The sequence below is a fragment of the Argopecten irradians genome, chromosome 15 (assembly GCF_041381155.1).
Source record: "Argopecten irradians isolate NY chromosome 15, Ai_NY, whole genome shotgun sequence".
In the NCBI taxonomy this organism is placed as follows: Eukaryota; Metazoa; Mollusca; class Bivalvia; order Pectinida; family Pectinidae; genus Argopecten; species Argopecten irradians.
This window is the reverse complement of record NC_091148.1, coordinates 21,101,439-21,123,222: the sequence shown is the minus strand read 5'-3', so window position 1 is coordinate 21,123,222 and position 21,784 is coordinate 21,101,439. Positions and strand designations below refer to the sequence as shown.

At 37.2% G+C, this 21,784-nt stretch overlaps 1 protein-coding gene across 1 annotated transcript in view; it reads left to right on the top strand.

The window, feature by feature from the left end:
- Positions 1-7,665, top strand: part of LOC138309001 (DBH-like monooxygenase protein 1) — a 32,616-nt gene extending 24,951 nt beyond the window's left edge. Inside the window, 1 exon segment of the mRNA XM_069250091.1 lies at positions 7,452-7,665. Coding sequence (XP_069106192.1) covers positions 7,452-7,538 — 87 coding nt within the window. The 3' untranslated portion in view covers positions 7,539-7,665.
- The last annotated feature ends 14,119 nt before the right edge of the window (positions 7,666-21,784 follow it).

The following is a 21,784-nucleotide window of genomic DNA, read 5'->3' as shown; positions in this document are numbered from 1 at the left end:
CATCTTGAGTATGTATATGGCATAACCATTAAATTTGATTCATCAACACGTCAACGAAAACATAATGTTTGGGTTGAAAGTTAAAAAGATAATATTAATTAAAGTATATCGAGGCGTTCCGTATACATCACATAGCTTCATGGCAACCTATTGTTACATATCTAAATCGTACATTGTACAATAATTATAATTGAACGGAGTTGATACATTTATTGGATTTTAAATAAAAGAAATGCTAAAATAATCGTTTGTACTTTTTTTACGTATGCAGTATCACGTTCCAAACCGCAACCACGACCTTAACTGGTTGTCGAGCATTTCATGCTGCCAAACCCTAGGCCTCTAAACATCACATGATTAAGGTATAAGTTCTTCATTTCAATTTACATATTTCTGTGTCATAGAAGTGAAAAGACGCATATATAAATTGCTTTTACTTATCACCCCGTCGTTCATCAATTTATAACATATCTTTCATTTCCTTCATCAAAAAGGTATGTATGGCCAAAGTTGCTTTTAGTCTTTACATTTTATGACCAGTAGCCAATTCTTTTCTGCACCTGAGGGTCAAAGTCCAGAGTTATAACAAACTGTTCCCCGTTTCTTCATAAGATTGTTTCATCCCCAATTTGGTTAATTATCCATTCACTAACTATATGACTAGAAGCGCCGATTGAAACCAATTTATTGATGGACGGCGGACAGGCAGTGCGTACGGCAAGGGAAATGGTAGCTAAGTACGTAATTGTTTTCTGATGTAGTCTTGTGTTTTACACGTACTATCCAATTGTTACATCAGGGGAACGAGGCGGTGGTGCTATCACATTTGTAGTATATACGGTTGTCCACAACGGTGCCGCTGAGCTAGACCCCTTTACGATGGATTCCCCCAATATCGATGGGGACTATGGTTAACATTCGACAAGAAGCATCTTTAAATATAGTTAATCATAATCCTTCCGTTGCACGTGGCTGTTGGCGGAAGGCGTGTGTTTATGTTCAGTCATGTTTTTTAGGAATTACAATCTATAATGCATTTAATATGATTAAAATGCATATTCTTGTAATCAATTTTTCATATGTATTTCCTTTTCCTGATAGAATTATGTTGATATAGATTTCCTGTTATTTTATCCTTTTGATTATATATTCTTCAAAATAATAGATATCTTTCTGGTAACTTATAAAAAACAGATTACTTATATGACAAAATGAATCTCCGCGACGAGAGAAATATAGCTTGTCTTACTGAATTATTTTGCCATTTTAAGATGCTCCGGCGCTGACAAAGGTATTCTCTCACACTATTGAAACATGGGCATTAATTAATTTTATCTTGAAGTAAAAAATTAGAAGAAGCTCAAACTTTTCAAAAGTTGTAATGGTGTTAAATTAAAGCAACTTTTGCAAAAAAATACTTATTCGTCTTCTCCTAATTTTTACAGAGGAGGAAAAATATCATTTGTCAGCAGGGTACCATCTTTTTAAAACAAATTACTATTCGATTTTATACAAGTGATGCTGAATACGGTCAGAGCTTATTAAAGATTCTATTTTGAAGGCCGTTTTTTCCACACCACCTGCCCGTAACGTGTTAATTTTACTCGCGTGATCAAATCATTCATTTTGATTTTGTGTTTTTTGGACAGTATACGTCGTACTAACACAAGTTTAAAAATTTGTGGTATCTGCGGTTACCTTTGTGTACTACTGTGATTTGAACCAATTTGTTTCAAAGTACAATATTTCATTTTTGCTATGAAAAAGGCAGAGATAGATAATCCGGGGTTCAGCCAAATAAAAAAATAAAAAAAAAAAAGCAATCAGGAAATTCAGAATTCTACACTATCAACCTATGTTCTATACTGTTGCACCTAGGTCAGTAAGTCATTGTTCTGTTACAGACGTTTTTACTACCCGCCCGACGCAGGGTTCTCACTTGGTAACTGATAATGACCCGATTTTTTTTTGTTATGGAAACTCATTACTACAATAACCCAATGGCTAGGGACAGGTTATATATTGCCTGGTTTCGTTATTTTTTGCTTAGACAACATGGAAATACTGACCGTTTACGACAGGTATCTTTAGAATAGTTAAGTTTGTCCTCAGGATAATATTGTATAGTTGTTAGTTTAATTTGGCACAGCAATGAGTACGTATCAAGATTTTAAAACCTTAAATATTTCATATATACAGACTTGGTGCATGTTTTTTATGTTCGAAAAATCAGGGGTTGTATTAATAAAAATGTTAACAATTAATTGATTAAATTATCAATGCTCTTAATAGCCGAGTTTATTTCAGTACCTCGTCCTCAACTTTAGCCTGGAAGTTCTTTTGAATTCTCTTGCATGTTTTGTTAATCAATCAGATTAACACCCCCTAACACCCTGCTCTGGTGAAAAGTCATTTTTCAGACTAACTGTTTGATTATAATCGCCCTTATTGCACCTACTCCTTTGAAGATGAAAATACCTCTTTTTGTCGATTTCTGACAGAAAGAGTACTGAGAAGACTTATTTTTTTCTAAAACTTTGCAGTTTCAACAGAAAACAGTTAAAAAACGTTGCTCTTTCCATAAGCCATTATAAAATAGGTGGTCATTGAGGGTTGGTTTTTTTTGTACCGTTACAAAAATTTCCAGTATCTTTCTCTCTCTAAAATTTCAAATACACGTTAATCTCACTAAAATGAAAAAATAAAAGAATAATAGCTTATAACTCCACATGTAACTGCTTAAAATTTTCATTCCGGTGAACCTTAAAAAAGACTTACAGCAAAAATGAACGTTATAAAGCTAATATGTCGTTGCACAGGCGATTTATGTGAAAAGGTGGAAGTAAAAATGAAGGTTCACTCCTACACGAAGTGTACGAATTGCGCCTTTTAAAATAGCCGCCAAATTGGTAATTTCCTAAAAATTGTTATTCATAGAAATTCTACAATCAATAGAAATATAATTTTTGAACATCTAAAAAACCCTCTTTAATTAATGTTGAAACGAGACTTAAGCGGGCCTGAAACTTCACCAGAGCAGATCCTATACAGTCAATGACTGCCTGTCTTCTGCATTGCAGTATGTTGGGTGTGTATATATCTTCCTTAGACGTATGCGATCAATTCGTGTTGTGTCTTTATAATTGTAGAAACTAATATCTATTTAATTACATTGCTCCCGCACTTACAACGGGCAAACCACCAGTCAATCCATGCTTCCTTTATGATGAACAGTCAGCAGGTGCAAATAATATCACATTATGTTTTATATACTGTATACTTATTTCCATGACAGGTATTGTTGACAGTTCCGGTATCCGCATCACCATGACACCAACACTTCGAAAACACGATGCTGGGCTCCTGCTTATCGGAATGGGTGTCTCTCATCAACATATTATTCCACCAAATGAACCCAACTTTCTATCACAAGCATTTTGCCCGGCGATTTTCTCGCTAAGGTTCGTAGATATTTTTTTCTATTTTCTTTAAATACAGTTCCGTCATTGTTTTACGGATGCTCTATCATCCGTTTATAAGAGGTAGAACATGATCGGCGCCGCTGTGCTACAAGAACAGGTTCACAGTATATATTAACAATGATGTTACGTCACAAATCTAACGCGGCAGGGAAATTGGCAACTCAAAATGCAGTTTAATGAGTAATAACCATGATATAAAGAAGACTTGTTTGGGAACAACTGGCCTGTGACAGCCATTAACGACCTCATCATGCGAGTACTTGTTGTGTCCATCAATCTACCATGCAGTCACAATTTATTCATTGTAATAGCAAAGTCTGTAGGATTTCACCGTGGCATGTTTCCTATTTCATATCGGTATCTGTAATTATCAATGAATTTTGCAGTAGTACGTTTTGATAAAGTACTTATGAAGACATATACAAAGTTTTGTTTGTTTGTTTGTTTGTTTGATTAATTAACGTCCTATTAACAGCACTTATACAAAGAAAGAATGAAACCACACCAAACGGTATTATAGAATTCTAAATAACGATATAATATATTACATTTGCGTAAACAGTAGTGGTGGGCCGATTATCGATTTTCATCCAAAACAGTTGATATGTCAATATTTTTGACATATAGTTTAACAGCTATATTTTATTGCTACTGGGTTACCGTTAAATATACGGTTTATTATCAAATGGAAATGAAAATAAATATTATAGGAGTGTCTTAATTAAGACTTGGAAGATTTGTATGAATATTCGATATCCGAAGAAAATAACACTGACAAGTGTAATAACCAAAAATTCTAATATTCAAAATATTGTTTACATCTACTAGCAACCGATCATACAATTTATTATCAATCAATCCATGACTTCCGATTACTAAGAACTACTAGATTATGATATCAAACCGATTGTTTACTGATTTTATTGTATGCGTCTTTCGTTTCAGGGAATACCACAAGAAGGAATACATGTGTTTTGCAGTCCTACAACACTCTCATCTACTTGGAAAAGAAATGATTACTCGTATACACCGTAACGGTCGTGAGATCAAACCTCTTGTGGTCGACAGGCATTACGACTTCGATTTCCAAGACATGCGCTACCTCTCCGAGAAAAGAACAATCTTTCCGGTAACTGTAAAATGTAGTAAAGAATGAAAACATATCAGACCGGTTGTTCTTGTAACGGTTTTCTTGCAAATTTTATACAACTGAAATATATAACATCGGACAGACATGTTCTTGATTTGTAAATATTTCTATAAATTATATCCATATTTTAATAGGCAACTGTTCTTTTTCTAGACGGACAAACTCGAGCTTAACTGTCTATACGACTCGAGCCACCTTCAGAATTTTACATTTGTAAGTAGAACACCATTATTCTGTCAGCGACTACCAAATGCGGTTCTATATCAAGAGAAACATCAAGCATTACCATCATATTTCGAATATTTCCAGCATAAAAAAATAAAAACAAAAATAATAACTAAAAATTGAAACTTTAAAATTTAATGATCTGATGTCAAATAAGAAAATACAGCAATCTAAATTTTTTATATATTGTTACCGGCATAACAAAATTAATACAAATTTGGAAACAAAATGATAAGACAAATTTGAGCTTGAAAATTAATAGTTTATGTCAAATAAGAAAATATAGGACTTTAATGTTTTCTTTGTAAGGGAGGACTTTCCACATCCGAAGAGATGTGCGAGGCTTTCATCCTCTACTACCCCCGTATGCCTGTTAACTACTGCGGCAGTATACCGACCTACGATGCCATCACAGACAACCCCGATCATGTCATGCCAATACTGAAGACATGGAACTGGACAGATGAAGCAGTAAGGACTAGTTTCAAGTCGAAGCTCGACATATCGAAGTATGAACACTTCGTTTATGGAGATGTCGTCTCAATAACGGTAAATATCGTTATAGAAAATTCTTGAAACTAAGACGTTATAACAGGTTAGTTTCATACTGTTTCCTGAACTATTTTTAACATTACGTTCTTGAATGTATACTTGTATACTTAATTCTAGTTAAAAGATTTATATGACTTATATATGATATGTATGTGCCATATTTTTCATACCCGCGAAACTTTGAATATGTTATTCGTTACCAAAAGTTACTAACATTTTGAGAATAACAGTATTTTTTATGCATAGGTTTTAATTTAACAAGTTCATACAAGAGCTGAAAATGATATTTGGCAGTATTCCTAAAAATCATTATATCTACATCAATAGTGAAGTAAAATGAGTACATACGGTCAAACCATGAAGCCAAATTGTTTCTCATAAATTGTAATGTGACTTCTCCATGTATATTTCCCCCTAAACGTACATACGACATAAAAACATTTTTTTACAGTACATAGTGTTGACTTGTAACTAACGTTTATAAGGCATCCGAAGTCATGTTAATGATTTGCAATGCTTAATTAATCAAACCTTATGGGTTAAAGACGAAAACATAACATTTCCAAATTTTTGCCCAATTACGGCACATAACTTTAGCTAAAAACCTGTCTTAACTTTGGTTACCGATATTCCGGTTAAAAAGTTATTTTTTCTTTGAGTCCAAACAAGTAAAAACGCATGCTCACCGGTGTATAATGCATTTACACATTTTGACTATATATTAATTTTATATGTCCCTTGATTGGTCTCTTTGCGGTATTTTTTTAATTACATCGCTGAAAGAATTTAGTTTTCTAATGTTCAATATGGTTTCCAGTAATAACTTCCACAAATGTTATGCAGCTGAAGAAATCGACTTCTTGTTATGTTAATACTCAAAGGAGAAGGTACGTTAAGACTCGAATATGGCCTCAAAATTAATTCTCCAGTAAAGAACAACATATTTTGCCATATAACAGCTGAATACATTTGCTAACACATTACATCTCGAAAATATCCCGCATGTGCCAATTATGTTCACTATGACGTCATCAACATGCAGTTTCCCGCCATTTTTCACAAAAATCCTTGAAAAATCATACTTTTTGAGTGGTTTTCTCTAAAAATGAATGTGGCCGCCTTCGTGGAGCAGAAAGAGATTTTCACACGTTGTGTATCGTGTATTTACGCATATCTATGCAAAATGTAAAGTTGCTCCAAGGTGGCGGCCAAATCCATTTCAAGCCTTTTCTAACCTAAAGATGATGAATTTCTTGCAAAATTTGGCGAGAAGAGGAAAATCATCAATTTGATGACGTCATAGGTGGGACACATCGTGTACATGGTTATAAAAAAATATGTTTTGATGAATGGCAAGTATGAGAGTATTTATTGATATGAAATTGATGGGGATCAGAGTTAATTTTTTTCGGCCTGAAAAAATTAGGCCAAATACTGGTCCTATCATATCTACTCCTTTGCATTTATTTTATTTGAGAAATGAACACTCCATCGAATCGGATGAAAATCTGACGCCATAAAAAATAATAAGTCGTTATTTTTATTACATTTACAAAATATCTTTTTTCTGTTCTTTTCATAACTAATATGTTTATGATGATTGCTGTTGGTTACGGCGTGTAAAAGATTCACAAAATGTCTTAACATTCTCACGAAAATCAAACTATATCGAAATATTGTAGCATAAATGAAATGTCAACTTCCGGTATGTAATAAATAACATATATCTTTGATTCAATAAATTGTCAAGGAAATTGACGAAATTGTGGACATCGTAGATGATATTGATTTAGTGTTTGTTTCTCTGTCTGTTATAATTTATTTGTTAATATGTTTTCATCTTAAGTATGTATATGGCATAACCATTAAATTTGATTCATCAACACGTCAACGAAAACATAATGTTTGGGTTGAAAGTTAAAAAGATAATATTAATTAAAGTATATCGAGGCGTTCCGTATACATCACATACCTTCATGGCAACCTATTGTTACATATCTAAATCGTGCATTGTACAATAATTATAATGTTATTTATTGTAGTCAACACGTTTGTTTACGGAGAATGGAACAGACTACCCTTACGTGGAACCAACAGACACCAGATGTCAACATCAAAGCTCTAACTAAAATGCTCGTTTAATCGACAATGTTTTCAAAACATTTATCGATTCACTCGGTTTAACACATTGGTGTCTTAGATTGCGTGTAGTGTATATACGAATTTCAGGTAAAAAAATAAATTGTTTTTCATAAACATTATTTTTTTTTTGCTTTATGGGTATATTAACTTATTGTTAATGTCACATTACAACTGTTAATACATGTATTGGTGGCGAGATCAGAAACAGGTGTAAAACATTTGATAGAAACAACAATCAATGGGCTATGTCACCAGTAATGTGGAACACACTGCAATAGAAACAAGAGGCCCAGAGGGCCTGTATCACTCACCTGGTTTGAAATGCCAAGTAATGTTCTAAATACAGGTTCATTGTTTCTTTTCTGAAGGAATTCGAATATTTAACTCTAATTCCCCTACTGGGCCCTACCCATCCTACCCCCCGGGGGGGGGGGGGGGGGTGTCAGAGCCAACATCTATAAAAGTGGGGGGGGGGGGGCAGAGCCAACATCTATAGAAGTTAAGTTCTCCTTCCCCAATGGATATTTGTGGCCAAATTTGGTCACACAATCCATGCAGAACTCTAGGAGAAGTAGCGATTTATATATAGGTTTAATCTCTATTTCCCCTATTGCTCCCCCCTCCTGCCCCCGAGGGTCAGAGCAAAACTTTATACAAGTTCTGTTCCCCTTCCCCCACGGATGTTTGTGGCCAAATTTGGTTATAATCCATATAGAACTCTAGGACAAGTAGCGATTTATAGGATTTACCTCTATTTCCCCTATTGGGCCCCACCCCTCCTGCCCCCGGGGGGTCAGAGCCAAACTTTATACAAGTTCTGTTCCCCTTCCCCCAAGGATGTTTGTGGCCAAATTTGGTTACAATCCATGCAGAACTCTATGACAAGTAGCGATTTATAGGATTTACCTCTATTTCTCCTATTGGGCCCCGCCCCTCCTGCCCCCGGGGGGTCAGAGCCAAACTTTATACAAGTTCTGTTCCCCTTCCCCCAAGGATGTTATTGGCCAAATTTGGTTACAATCCATGCAGAACTCTAGGACAAGTAGCGATTTATAGGATTTACCTCTGTTTCCCTTCTTGGGCCCCGCATTTCCTGCCCCCGGTGGTCAGAGCCAAACTTTATACAAGTTCTGTTCCCCTTTCCCCAAGGATGTTTGTGGCCAAATTTGGTTACAATCCATGCAGAAATCTATGACTAGTAGCGATTTAAAGGAAATGTTGACGGACGGACGAAGGACGCCACGCCATGACATAAGCTCACCGGTCCTTCGGACCATATGAGCTAAAAACTGTTTATATTCTTGTTGTAGTAAATAAATGAATGTCATTCCATAAACGTATATGGTTACCTTGAAAAATTGTAAGTACTAGACTTTCTAAAGGCCTGGTCCCACTGAAGAGCCGATTATTTACGGATGAATTTAGTTTATAAATTTCGGCCGTTCGTTGTAATACGCAACAAAATTGGTTTTAATACGCAACAAAATTGGTTTTAAATAACAAATTACGTATAAATTACGATATATTAATAACATTCTGCGAATTTATTACGAACAAAAGCGGATATTTCACAAATACAAGCAAATACGATAACGGGATGCTCTCCCATGAAGTGTACAACCGGTTAGATTATCCAACAATGCGGATATGTAACAAACAATTAAGAATATATAACGCATATATTGAGGAAACAGATTGGAAGTATTGCAATTGTCACGGAAATATTACGAATCTATTAATAATGCATTGTGCAGACGTAGCGGAAAGAACGGTTGTATTGCGCATGTAGGGCATCTGAATTACGTAGGTAAAAGAAGCGCGCTCGGGCCTTTGGGTATCGCTTTTCATCACGACTGCAGCAAAGATAAGCAAGCTGCAACTTTCATCCTACCTCCTCCTGATACAAAGAAGGACCAATCTAATTCAAATTCAAATTAAAGCAGACAACTTTTTCTTTTCTGTCTTTGAAACAATTTCATGACTTTAACAAGTAGATTAATATGTTGTTGGATACCATTGTTACGCTGCATTGGTATTATTGCCGATGACCCATTATTACACCTGTACTTCCTGACGGACAAGAAATAATAGACAAATATGTCAATTTTTGCCATATTTATACAGTAGTTTTGGTTTACGCAACACGTTTGTTATACATTCGCAAATTATACTGAAATCAATTGCAAAACAGATGCAATGCAAACGCTGAACTCAATATGCATTCGCTACAAATTATTTTAATTTGTGATGTCAACGTGATAGGTACGCTATACATTCGTTTTACACACTGTCCCAGTTCGCTATAAAGCCACAAAACCCAGTCAGTTGCAGATATCAACAAATAACAGCGGATATACAGCGCATATAGTAAGCATGTATTGAGTATGTATTGCGTACGAATAGCGTATCTAATGCGAATGATTTCCGCAATCAAAATTTTGTGCATTTCAAAAATCCTGAGAACGGAAAAACATGCCATTTGGGATAATTGCGGACGTGTGCGGATGTTGGGCGACAGATACAAGTACGATTTACGAATATTGCATATGTTCAGCGAATATCAGCCAATTTTGTGCGCAATATATTCGCACATCTTCCTAAATGCCAGTGGGACCGGGCCTTAACAAAGAGTATCATGACAGCCAATGAAGTGAGCCGTGTCACAGATGTGAATCATTGAAAGAATAATGTAGTAATAAACATTCAGGTGATATGATTGGTAAGTAAATAATCAGTTTATATCATAAATGTAGGATATTGCTATATATATCCAAATGCAAAGTTACCTGACACTCGCTAATTGTCATCACTTGATATTTTGCAGCATTACAATCAATGAGACAGAATTGTGGCTCTGATGACGCGAGACAGTCTGTAAACACCTTCTAACTCTCGACAGATTGATAACAATTGGCAGTATATCAAATTGTGATAACTCTTCACAAAAGTTGCAAATATACTGGATTTCTTTTTGCATTTTGGTTTTTTTTAATTCGCATTATGAAACATTGTATATGGTGTTTTAAATTAGCATTATGAAACAATGCGAATGGGAAGCGCTAGCAAATATGTCTGTTGTCGAGAGCTACATGTATGATGTCGCAGCTAGTTTACTATATGCCTGATAGTCATACTTATATTCATTAAGTCATCCTTAGAATCATTTCACTGATTCCAAAGTAATCCTGATAATCTTGAGTCTTCAACAATTATGAATCTGCTTCAGATGACTAGCCAATGAGTCCTGTAATTATACAATCTAACATAATCATAATATTCCTTAATTTGTTATGAAAAAGTTACAGAATCCTCTTACAATGACAGTAGGAAGACATTTGACTACTGTATACAAATACTTTGGGTTAAGAAGCAGCATTATAATTAATTTGTCTGCCATAGCTGATACGCATTGACAAAATACAATGTTTATACTGCTAGTAAAACTTTACTTTAAACCAAATATTGTAATATTGAGCCAGTGTAAAATTACCATGTCCAATGTATTAAAGTGTACGGGTTATTATTTATTTTATAGTGTTATTATACATATTCTCTTAATCCATGAAGTTATTTATGTAGTGACTTTATAATCAATGTTTTAAGTTCATACCTCCAATTTCGAAATCCCAGATAATAATTGTCTAAATTAAATCAAGCATTACAATTTTGGTATCAATTTAAAGAAACTCTGTATTCACATGCGTGTTATATACATACTTATTGCACCTCGGACAGAAATGTCCCCAAATGATTGGCGGAGAGCCGTCACGTGTTGACCCCCTGATACTTTATAGGGGGTCAGTAAATTTTATTATAGTGCAATATGGCTGCTCTCACCCTCGCTTCAAAATATTAGCACATTCTCTTCAACTAAATATACATTTTCATTACCGTTAAACTATATGTTACTTGTTATTTTTTGTGTAAAAAAAACTTTAATTGTTTTGATGCTTTAAATTAAATGAAATGCATCTTTTTTAAATATGAGTTGTTTCTCCTATGCCAGTTTGAAAGTTGATGACGCGACGAAAGTCAAACGTAACAATTCAAACGTTTTCTAGACTATGATTACAGATCAATCCTCACTCTACAATCAATTTATCGGCATAATTTTTACGTTATTACCTCAGCAAGAATGCAGAGATGATCAAGTAGATAGCGCTTTAAATGTTGGATGGCTGTTTGTCACTTTTGTTTGTGAAGCTTCCAATATACAGCCAGTTTGGTGTCGTATTGAGTTAGGCCTAACTTACTGTGCACTAGGAATGTCGAATTTATATTGTTGTTTTAAAGATATTCTGTACGAATACTGCAGGTTCCATATACATTTTGTACAATATATGATATAAAAAGAAATACATAAATAAATATGTAGTCCTACTGTCTAAGCCACTTCTGAATTATTTTAAAATCGGCGATTGTTTGTATCCTTCAGCCAGCATGATTCAAGTTTGATTTCAGGTTTTTGACAAAAACAAATGGGATACAAAGACCTTATGAAACAAGAGGCCCAGAGGGCCTGTATCGCTCACCCTGGTTTGAATGCCTAGGAATGTTCATGAATACAAGTTCATTGTGTTCTTTTCTGAAGGAATTTGAATATTTTACTCTGCGTTTTCCTCTAATTCCCCTTTTGGCCCCCACTCTTTCTGCTCATTGGTTTATACACAAGTTCATGTTAAGCCCCACTCTTTCTGCTCCAGGACCAACTAAAGGTATCCCTAACCTACACAGTCAGGCATTAATGAAGGATAAATGTTAAGGGTACGAAAAGGCAAGTAAGGATTGTATAACACATGAATGATAAACGTTTACTGCGGCTGTCGGCCATCTTGTTGACCGATCAGTCCCAAAATGGCAATATGCACAACTAGGGGTCCTAGGGGAACCTACATATGAAATTTGAGAAAGTTTCCCTTCAGTGCTTTCTGAGAAATAGCGGTAACAAAAACTTTAACTATCAAAATCCAAGATGGCTAGACCTGGCGGCCATCTTGTTGACCGATCAGTCCCAAATGCAATATGCACTTCTAGGGTCCTAGGGGAACCTACATTTGAAATTGAGAAAGATCCCTTCAGTACTTTCTGGAGAACTTAGCCGTAACAAACTTTAACTATCAAAATCCAAGATGGCGGACTGGTCGGCCATCTTGTTGACCGATCAGTCCCAAAATGCAATATGCACAACTAGGGTCCTAGGGGAACCTACATATGAAAGCATTTGAGAAAGATCCCTTCTGTGTACTTTTTATGAGAAATAGCGGGTAACAAACTTTTAAAACTATCAAAACTCCAAGATGGCTGCCTGGCGGGCCGATCTTGTTGACCACGATCAGTCCCAAAATACAATATGCACAACTAGGGTCCTAGGGGGAACCTACCTATATGAAATTTGAGAAAGATCCCTTCAGTACTTTTAGAGAAATAGCGGTAACAAGAATTGTTAACGGACGGACGGACGACGGACCACGGACGAAAGGCGATTTGAATAGCCCACCATCTGATGATGGTGGGCTAAAAATACGATTATGTCTCACGACATTGAACAAAGTGTACATGTCGGAGACATCGTAGTACTTATCTCGTATGTGCTTAAAATCCTCTCTGCGGTCTCTCCGACTGGACAGTTTAGGATTAAGTGTAGGTTGAATTTAAAACAGTTTATTGTTTGTTTCGGTAGACCACCTTTGTTGCCAATGATGTTTGATGGCTAACTGAATTGAAGGTTTGATGTCGGTGTATGGTAGTTTCAAATCTGTTTGTGCTAGGCGAAGAGCAGTCTTAGCTGCTTTATCAGCCTGTTCATTCCCATTTATACCCACATGACTGGGAATCCAGAGATAAGTAATTTGAGTTTTAGAAGATAATCGAAATGTTCGGATTAAAAGATTTTGAATTAGAGTATTTGTAGGGTTTCTTGATTTCAAAGCCTGAAGAACCGAAGAGAGTCTGAACAGATGATTGCCTTTTCAATGCGGTGTTCTTCGATGTGATAAGAGCCAGACCGATAGCACAAGCTTCCGCAGAGAAAATGGAGGCAACATCTGGAAGTCGGATAGAGAACAGTGATTATATGTACAGCATGCTGCCGCAACTTTATCACCATCTTTTGAGCCGTCAGTGTAGATCTTAACAAGATCAGGAAAGTCCTGATGCACTCCCGAAAGGAGATTTTATGTTCTTCGGGTAATGCACTGGTCTTTGCCCTCTCATGCAAAGATAAATTGATATCAGGTGTTTGAATGAGCCATGGAGGTATCATCCGATATGGTGTCGAAATTTATATTTAGTACTTCGTCAATGGTTGAAATTCTGTCGAAATGTTGGTATATTTTGTCTGAATATGTCCTGGTGTTGTGGATTAAATACAAGATCGAATGCGGGGTTTTTGGGATTGGATTTCAGTTGAGCAGCATACTGTAAGGATGATTTCTTTTGTCTATCGTCTAGAGATGGCTCATTAGCTTCCACATGGAGACTCCTCACAGGTGTTGTTCGAAAAGCTCCAAGTGCCAGACGCAGTCCCTGATTCTGGATAGGGTCAAGCATCTATAGATAGGAGCTGCGAGCCGATCCATAGACAATCAAGCTGTAGTCAAGTTTTGATCTAATAAGTGCCCGGTAGATACGCAGTAGCATTTCACGGTCTGCACCCCAATCAGAATGGGACAGAACATGTAGAATGTTCAGCGCCTTTGAGCACTTATCCTTCAAATGTTTCATGTGTGGCACAAAGGACAGTTTCGAATCAAATATTATTCCAGGAAATTTAGTATGTTCAACTACTGGAATTTTAATTCCATTGAGTGTGAGGTCTAGATCATTGTGTGGTTTTCGTTTTTGACAGAAATGCATGCAGACATGCATGATCTGTTTTCTTGATCTGTTTTTGACAGAAATGCATGCAGACATGCATGATCTGTTTTCTTGATCTGTAGCAGATCAAGAAATCATCCACAAAGAGAGACCCTTCTGTAGATTGACCAAGACATTTGGTTATGCTGTTAATTTTTAAGCCAAAAGGTGTGACAGACAGGATACCACCCTGAGGGACACCCATCTCCTGTTTTTGTGTTTCGGAATAAGTTGAACCTATTCAAACTTTGAAATGCCTGTCAGATATAAAATTTGAAATAAACTTAAATTACCACGTATACCGATATCATGGAGATCGTTCATGATTCCATATTTTCAAGGTCAAATAATACGGCCACAAGATGTTCTTTCTTGGCAAATGGTTCTCGTATAAATGTTTCTAGTCTAACTAAATGGTCTACCGTTCCCCTGCGGTTTCTAAAGCCGCTTTTCGAAGGACTTAAAATATTGTTTGTTTCCAGGAACCAAACTAATCTAGTATTTATCATACGTTCAAGAGTTTTACAAATGCAGCTCGTCAGTAAGATAGGACGATAGTTATTGGCATCAGTAGCATCCTTCCCGGGCTTCAGAAGGGGTATAATAGTAAATTCCTTCCAAGACTCGGGAATTTTGCCAGAAGAATAGACTTGGTTAAACACAGTTAAAAGACAGTTTAGTGAAGCGTCTGGTAATTGTTTTAAAAACATTTATGGAATTTCGTCTGGTCCAGCTGCCATTTGTCCTTTGATTTCTTGAGGGACTTGAGCAGTTCTGGTAGCTCGAAAGGCCTATTGTAACTTTCAGTATTGGAGGATTTAAAATTTAGACGTCTCTTTTCCTTCTCTTTTTTAAATTTTTGGAATTTTTTGGAATGACTTTTGACCAATAAATGTTCAGCGAAATTTTTGGCAAAGGCGTAAGCTATTTCGGATTTAGTAGAAAAGATTTTATTTTTGTTAATGAGGTGGGAGGATGGTGTTGTTTTTCTTTTCCCACTAATTTTGCCAATCATTTCCCAAACTTTCTTCGAAGATGTATTGGAGTTAATTTTTGAAACGTACTCTTTCCAAGTACTTTTCTTGTCGGACTTAATAGACCTTCGAGCTTTAGCTCTCCATATTTTAAAATTGATATAGTTTGAGACGGTTGGTGAAGCCAAGTACCGCCTCAGTGCTGAATTTCTACCAGATCTATTGATAAATGAATTATTTGACAGAAGGAACTTTGTAGGATTTGGCACAGATTTTGGTATGGTTTTTGTAGCGATAGAAGTGAGCGTTTCTGTGAAAATTTTAATGGGGTCATCAAGGTTCAAAAAATTATCCGCGATGAGCTCCTCGGCGCATAAGGTTTTAAACAGAGCCCAATCCGCATTATGTAAATTCCAACGAGGAACCGGCTCCTCAAGTTTTGGTGACCCTATTTTTTTAATATAATTGGAAAGTGATCGCTCCCACAAAGATCATCGTTGACCATCCAATCATAATCCAGAAGAATTGATGGATGGCTTGTTAGATAGGTCAATGTTGGTAAGCGAGCCAGAGGCAGGGTGTAAATATGTTGGGACATTGGTGTTTATAAAGACAATAAGCTGTTTTTATTAATAAACTCTTCGATACGTCCTACCTCTATCGTCAGTGCCTGGGGAGGTTCCAGAGGCTATTATGACCTATTAAGTCACCCATGATAATATATGGCACTGGTAGTTGTGATACGATGTTACTCAGTTCATCACAACTTAATGGAGTATTTGGAGGTAAATATATATAACAGACCGTTATTTTACGGTGAAGAGTTGCGCTTATAGCAACAGCTTGTAGGGTGGTATTTAGCTGGATGTGTCTGTTGGGGGACGTTTTTATGCACCGCCAACGCCACACCACCTGCCCTGCCGCCTGTTGTTGGGGTGTTGTTGTATAGTGTAAATTGTCCGAGATTGATTGTGTCTTCAGTATTATTTCTTCTATGTTCGCTTTAAATCCGCGTATGTTCCATTGTATGATAGTGTTTGTCCCCAAGGATGTTTCTGGGCCAAATTTGGTTAAAATCCAAGCAGAAAACTATATGACTATTAGCGATTTATAGGATTTACATCTATTTCCCCTATTGGGCCCCGCCCCCTCCTGTCCCCGGGGGTCAGAGCTCAACATTTATACAATTTTCTGTTCTCCTTCCCCCAAGGATGCATTTCTGGCCAAATTTGGTTACAATCAATGTAGAACTCTAGGATAAGTAGCGATTTATAAGATTACCTCTATTTCCCCTATTGGGTCCCACCTCTCTTGCCCCAGGGGGCGATCAGAGCCAAACTTTATACAAGTTCTGTTCCCCTTTCGCCAAGGATGTTTGTGGCCAAATTTAGTTACAATCCATGCAGAACTCTAGGTCAAGTAGCGATTTATAGGATTTACCTCTATTTCTCCTATTGGGACCGCCCCTCCTACCCCCAGGGGGGTCAGAACCAAAATTTTTATACAAATTCTGTTCCTCTTCCCCCAAGGATGATTTTGGCCAAATTTGGTTACAATCCATGCAGAACTCTAGGACAAGTAGCGATTTATAGGATTTACCTCTTATTTCCCCTATTGGGCCCCGCCCCTCCTGCCCCGCCCCCGGGGTCACAGCCAAAATTTATAACAAGTTTCCTGTTCCCCCTTCCTCAAGGATATTTATGGCCAAATTTGGTTACAATCCATGCAGAACTCTAGGACAAGTAGCGTTTTATAGGATTTACCTTTATTTTCCCTATTGGGGCCCCGCCCCTCCTGCCCCCGGGGGGTCAGAGCCAAAATTTGTACATGTTCTGTTCCCCTTCCCCCAAGGATGTTTGTGGCTAAATTTGGTTACAATGCAGAACTCCTTGACTAGAAGCCTTCGGGCCAGGTGAGCTAAAAAACCAAAGGTCCCCGATGCGATAAATTCTTTTATATAGTCGGTTACTGACCCCCTATAGAGGGTCAGCAAGAAGTATAGAATGCTCGTGCATATGCCCTTGCCCTCTGTAATTCTTACTTACCCTCTATGCCTTTAAAAGGGGTCAGTATATACTGACTATATAACTAATAATGTGTTGTGTATGGATATATATATAGTTTGAATCAATATGCCAAAAGAAAGTCATGCATTGTTTTGCCTACAAATTATGCACATGCTTTGTGGGTGATAATTGGGCATATTGACAATCTAGCAAATTGACTGCATTAACTTTTATGTCATCACATTGAAAAATAATACTAAAAGTGAATCGTGTCAACTGCTAATTCAACAAGCTTCTTCAAATTTTGTTTCTTGCATTGTAATAAAATTAAAATATCGATGATATGGATGTTAGCAGGAATACAAATACACTTTTAATGTTGTAAGTTACACTACATATGGCAATGTTTATCAAATAGGTTTTATATAATAATATACCGACCAATGGGCAAATAAGCAAAAAACGAAATGAAACTTACGGATATTCAATGCTTCTGTCTCCAAATACGAAAAGAATTTCGTAGGTGGCTTGCCACACGCAATGTTCAAATGTTCTTCGGTGTTTTTCAGATTACGAGAATTGCATTAAATACGCTGATTCAGTATAAAGTTGGAAAATATCTCTTGGACTTGCAAGTTGACATTCACTTGATCAGTTCTAACACACGGAACTCCCAAAGTCCGCTTTGCGTGGATGACATCTTTGTTTGCATTGGGTTGTTGTTTACACTATTGCTGAGCGTTAAGATATTTCATTTTTACTGTATCCTCGTATTTAATATTTTCTCGTAAATGAAAGGATGTGTAAGTTGGTAATCATGGGAAATGATTATGAGCCAGCGTAACTAAGATTTTGATTGTTTGATTAAATTAATTAACGTCCTATTAACAGCTCATGGCTCATGTAAGGACGGCCTTCCATGTATCGTGATGTGTGGTGTGCGTGTATGATGTGGGAAGTTCGTGTTTTTGGGGAGGGGTGGGGGGGGGGGGGGGGGGGTGAAAGGGGGGTTGCGGTATATTCGTGTTGTGTCTTCTTGTATAGTGGAACCGTTGCACTTTTTATAGTGCTATATCACTGAAGCATGCCGCCGAAGACATCAAACAACACACCCCACCCGGTCACATTATACGACAACGGGCGAACCAGTCGTCCCACTCCCTGTATGCTGAGCATTAAGCAGGAGTTAAGAATCTATCCTGTTTGTGAGCTTGTGCATAGATTCATCCAAAATTTGATGCTTCAAAAGGATGTCCCAAGTAGGCCTTAACGGCCTTGTGTATCGCGTGTTTTTGTGGGTAATGGCGTAAGCATGTTACTGTGAGTTATGATGATTGCCCAGGGAAGACTGCGGTAAATGTTCGCAAAGTTGTGATCTTCTCTGTACTTATACAGGAACAACATGTTTTTGATGCCCTATTTTTCATAGTGCTAATCACTACCATTCCATCAATTGACGAAGTAACACCAAGCAACACACACCCACCCGTCACTTTTATACTGACAACGGGCGAACCAGTCGTCCCCACTCCCTTTTTGTGCTGAACGCTAAAGATGCAGGATTTATCGTCCTATTTAATCTAGATGGTAAACTACCACTTTTATAGACTTTGGTGTGTTTCGGCCAGTAAATGTTATTTTGAAATACAGAACCTTCCTCAAAGGGCCAGAAACTCCACCTACATATGGCAATCGAACTTGATTCAAGACCCTTAATCGTCAACATTTGACCTATGTTACCAATTATTTGAAATTATGGTTTTAGTATTAGTGTTGCTCAATTGCAGGGAAAATGGCAGAAACGACTAGAATTATTTGATTAAATCAAAGGGCCATAACTCTGCTGATTAATTTTGGCTGCCCCCTCAACCTTATTAAACATTGAAATTCTGTTGACTTTGTTTGTTTGAACATTAGGTCCTATTAACAGCTATGGTCATTAATGGACGGCCTTCCAATCGTGTTGTCTTTTACGTTGTATTTTGAAGTTAGTTATTACACAGAAACTGAAGAAAAATGACCATTTGTAGTAAATTAAAGGGCCATAACTCTGATAAATAACATCTGCTGAAAGATCGCGATCGAATCAATGGCTAGGCACTCAAGGCATATCAAACTTGTTACCAAGTTTTGAAGACAATCGGTTAATATTTATGACAGTCGTATTGTACGGGAAGTGGCAGAAAATGACCTTTTTTAATAACTCCGCTAGATAAGGGTCTGTTTAAAGTCGCGATCGAACTTGGCTGAGTAACCCTTAAGGTATTTTAACCTTGTATTACTAAGTTTACCTTTTTTACATTTGTTACACTCATTTGCACACACATGGCAGGAAAATGACGTTTTTAGTAATTCAAATGGCCATTAAACTCCGCAAAAAATAAGGTAACATTGACAGTTGCGATCGAACCTTTCTTAGCCGAGAATTAAAGCGTTTAAAAACCATTGTCACTAAGTTTTGAAGCTCAAAAACGGTTTTTACATTAATTAACAGGTATTGCAAGGAAACGGACATGACGGACAACCCCAAATCAATAATATGCCCTGTTTGCAGAAAGCGGGGGATAAAAATCTGCGATGTTTTGGGACCACAAGTCAAAACGGCACAATTGTTAGCCTAATGTGTTAGATAATGGCATGTTAAATGCTTCAGGGAGAACTCGGTTGTCTCCAATGTCTGTTTTAAGAGTAATGGACTAATGCCAGACGTATTGAAGAATTCATGGAATTTGATACGTCCAGTTGCCTTATTTGTTTGATTTGATTAATTATAGTCGCCTTATTACCAGCTATTGTAAATGTAATGATCGGTATCACAATGTATGCGGTATTGGCATGTATAGTTGTGCAAGGTGCGTGTTCTTGTTTTTGGGTAGAAACTGCGGTATATTTCTTGTTGTGTTTTTGTATAGTGGATCTGTTGTCCTTTTTATTGTGGATTCATAACTGAAGCATTGCTGACGGAGGACTTTGTTTGTTTGTTTGATTTATTAACGTTTCCTTTTAACAGCTCATGGTCATGTAAGGACGGCCTCAAAACCCTCCATGTATGCGCGGTTGGTGTTGCGTGGAATGTGTGCGCAAGGTTGAGTGTAATGGGAGAGCGGTATGTTCGGTGTTGTGTCTTCATTGTTATTAGGTGGAACTGTTTGCCCTTTTTTATTAGTGCTTATATCATTGAAGAGCAATTTACGTCCGAGCACGTAGGGACAACCAAGCAACAAAACCCCACCCTGGGTCACATTATATGACACTGGGGCGAACCAGTCAGTCCCACTCCCTAGGTATGCTGAACGCTAGCCAGGAGCAGAAACTACACCAGAAGCATTCACACCCACCAGGGCATATCATTATACTGATCAATGTCGTTGTTCTCCCAACTTTAGGGACATAATGGGGGCCGTTTAAGTGAGAATCGGATTGGTGTGGTGACTAAGATTGGGGAGGAATGTGGTAATTTCAGACATATTGTTTAAACGCTGAGTGAGCTGCTTGTTTAGATGCCAATCATCTCCTAGAGCCCATTGCTATTCTGTTAGATAAGCCAGGGAAAATCCATATCTCTAATTTTAAGTTCTTCCTTCGCCACATGAGCTTTTAATTTTTCAACCGCTTGGACGTTTACGATTGCTTATACAGGATCGGGCAGAATAAATGACTGCAAATAGTAGTTAAAATTATTTTCTTGTCATTTTGTTGATTAAATTAACGTTACCTATTTTAACAGTTGATGGTCATATATGGACAGGCATCCCAATGAGGTAAGGCAGAGTGCGTTGCCGAGTATAGTTCGCGCGTGTTTTGTGTTTTAGGAGAACGTGCTGGTATAAACCGTGTGTTATGGTCTTTCTTTGTATCTCTGTGGAACGATAGTTTGACCCTTTTTATAGTGATAATATCACTAGGAGCTTCGCCGAACGAAGTACACCCAAAGCAAACCAACACCCACCCGGTCAATTTTTAAACGACAACGGAGCGAACAAGATACGTACCTCATACCTTTTTGCTTGATTGCGAATAAGAAGGAGCTGTATAATCTTATACCAACACGCTTTTATTGACTTTGGTGTGTCTCGGCTCCATGGGCCAGAACCCAGACCTTCCTCACCGGGGCGAAGCGCTTCAACTAATAGGCCAAAAGTGCGGTGGTGTCAAGTGAGACTCTAGGAAGAACAAAGTAATTTAGGGAGAAAGAAAAGATAAGATCCTAAAATTTAGTCGTCTTTTTCCGATCATGCAATAGGGGGCAGCAGGTACATATTCTTACGCCCTACCTGCAGGGCCAATGATAAATATGTATTATTTATGTATGAAAATTACTGAGCGCAGGATCGGTCAATTTTAAAACGGATCTATATCATAGAAAAAACTATTCAAAACAGTTAATATGACTATGAT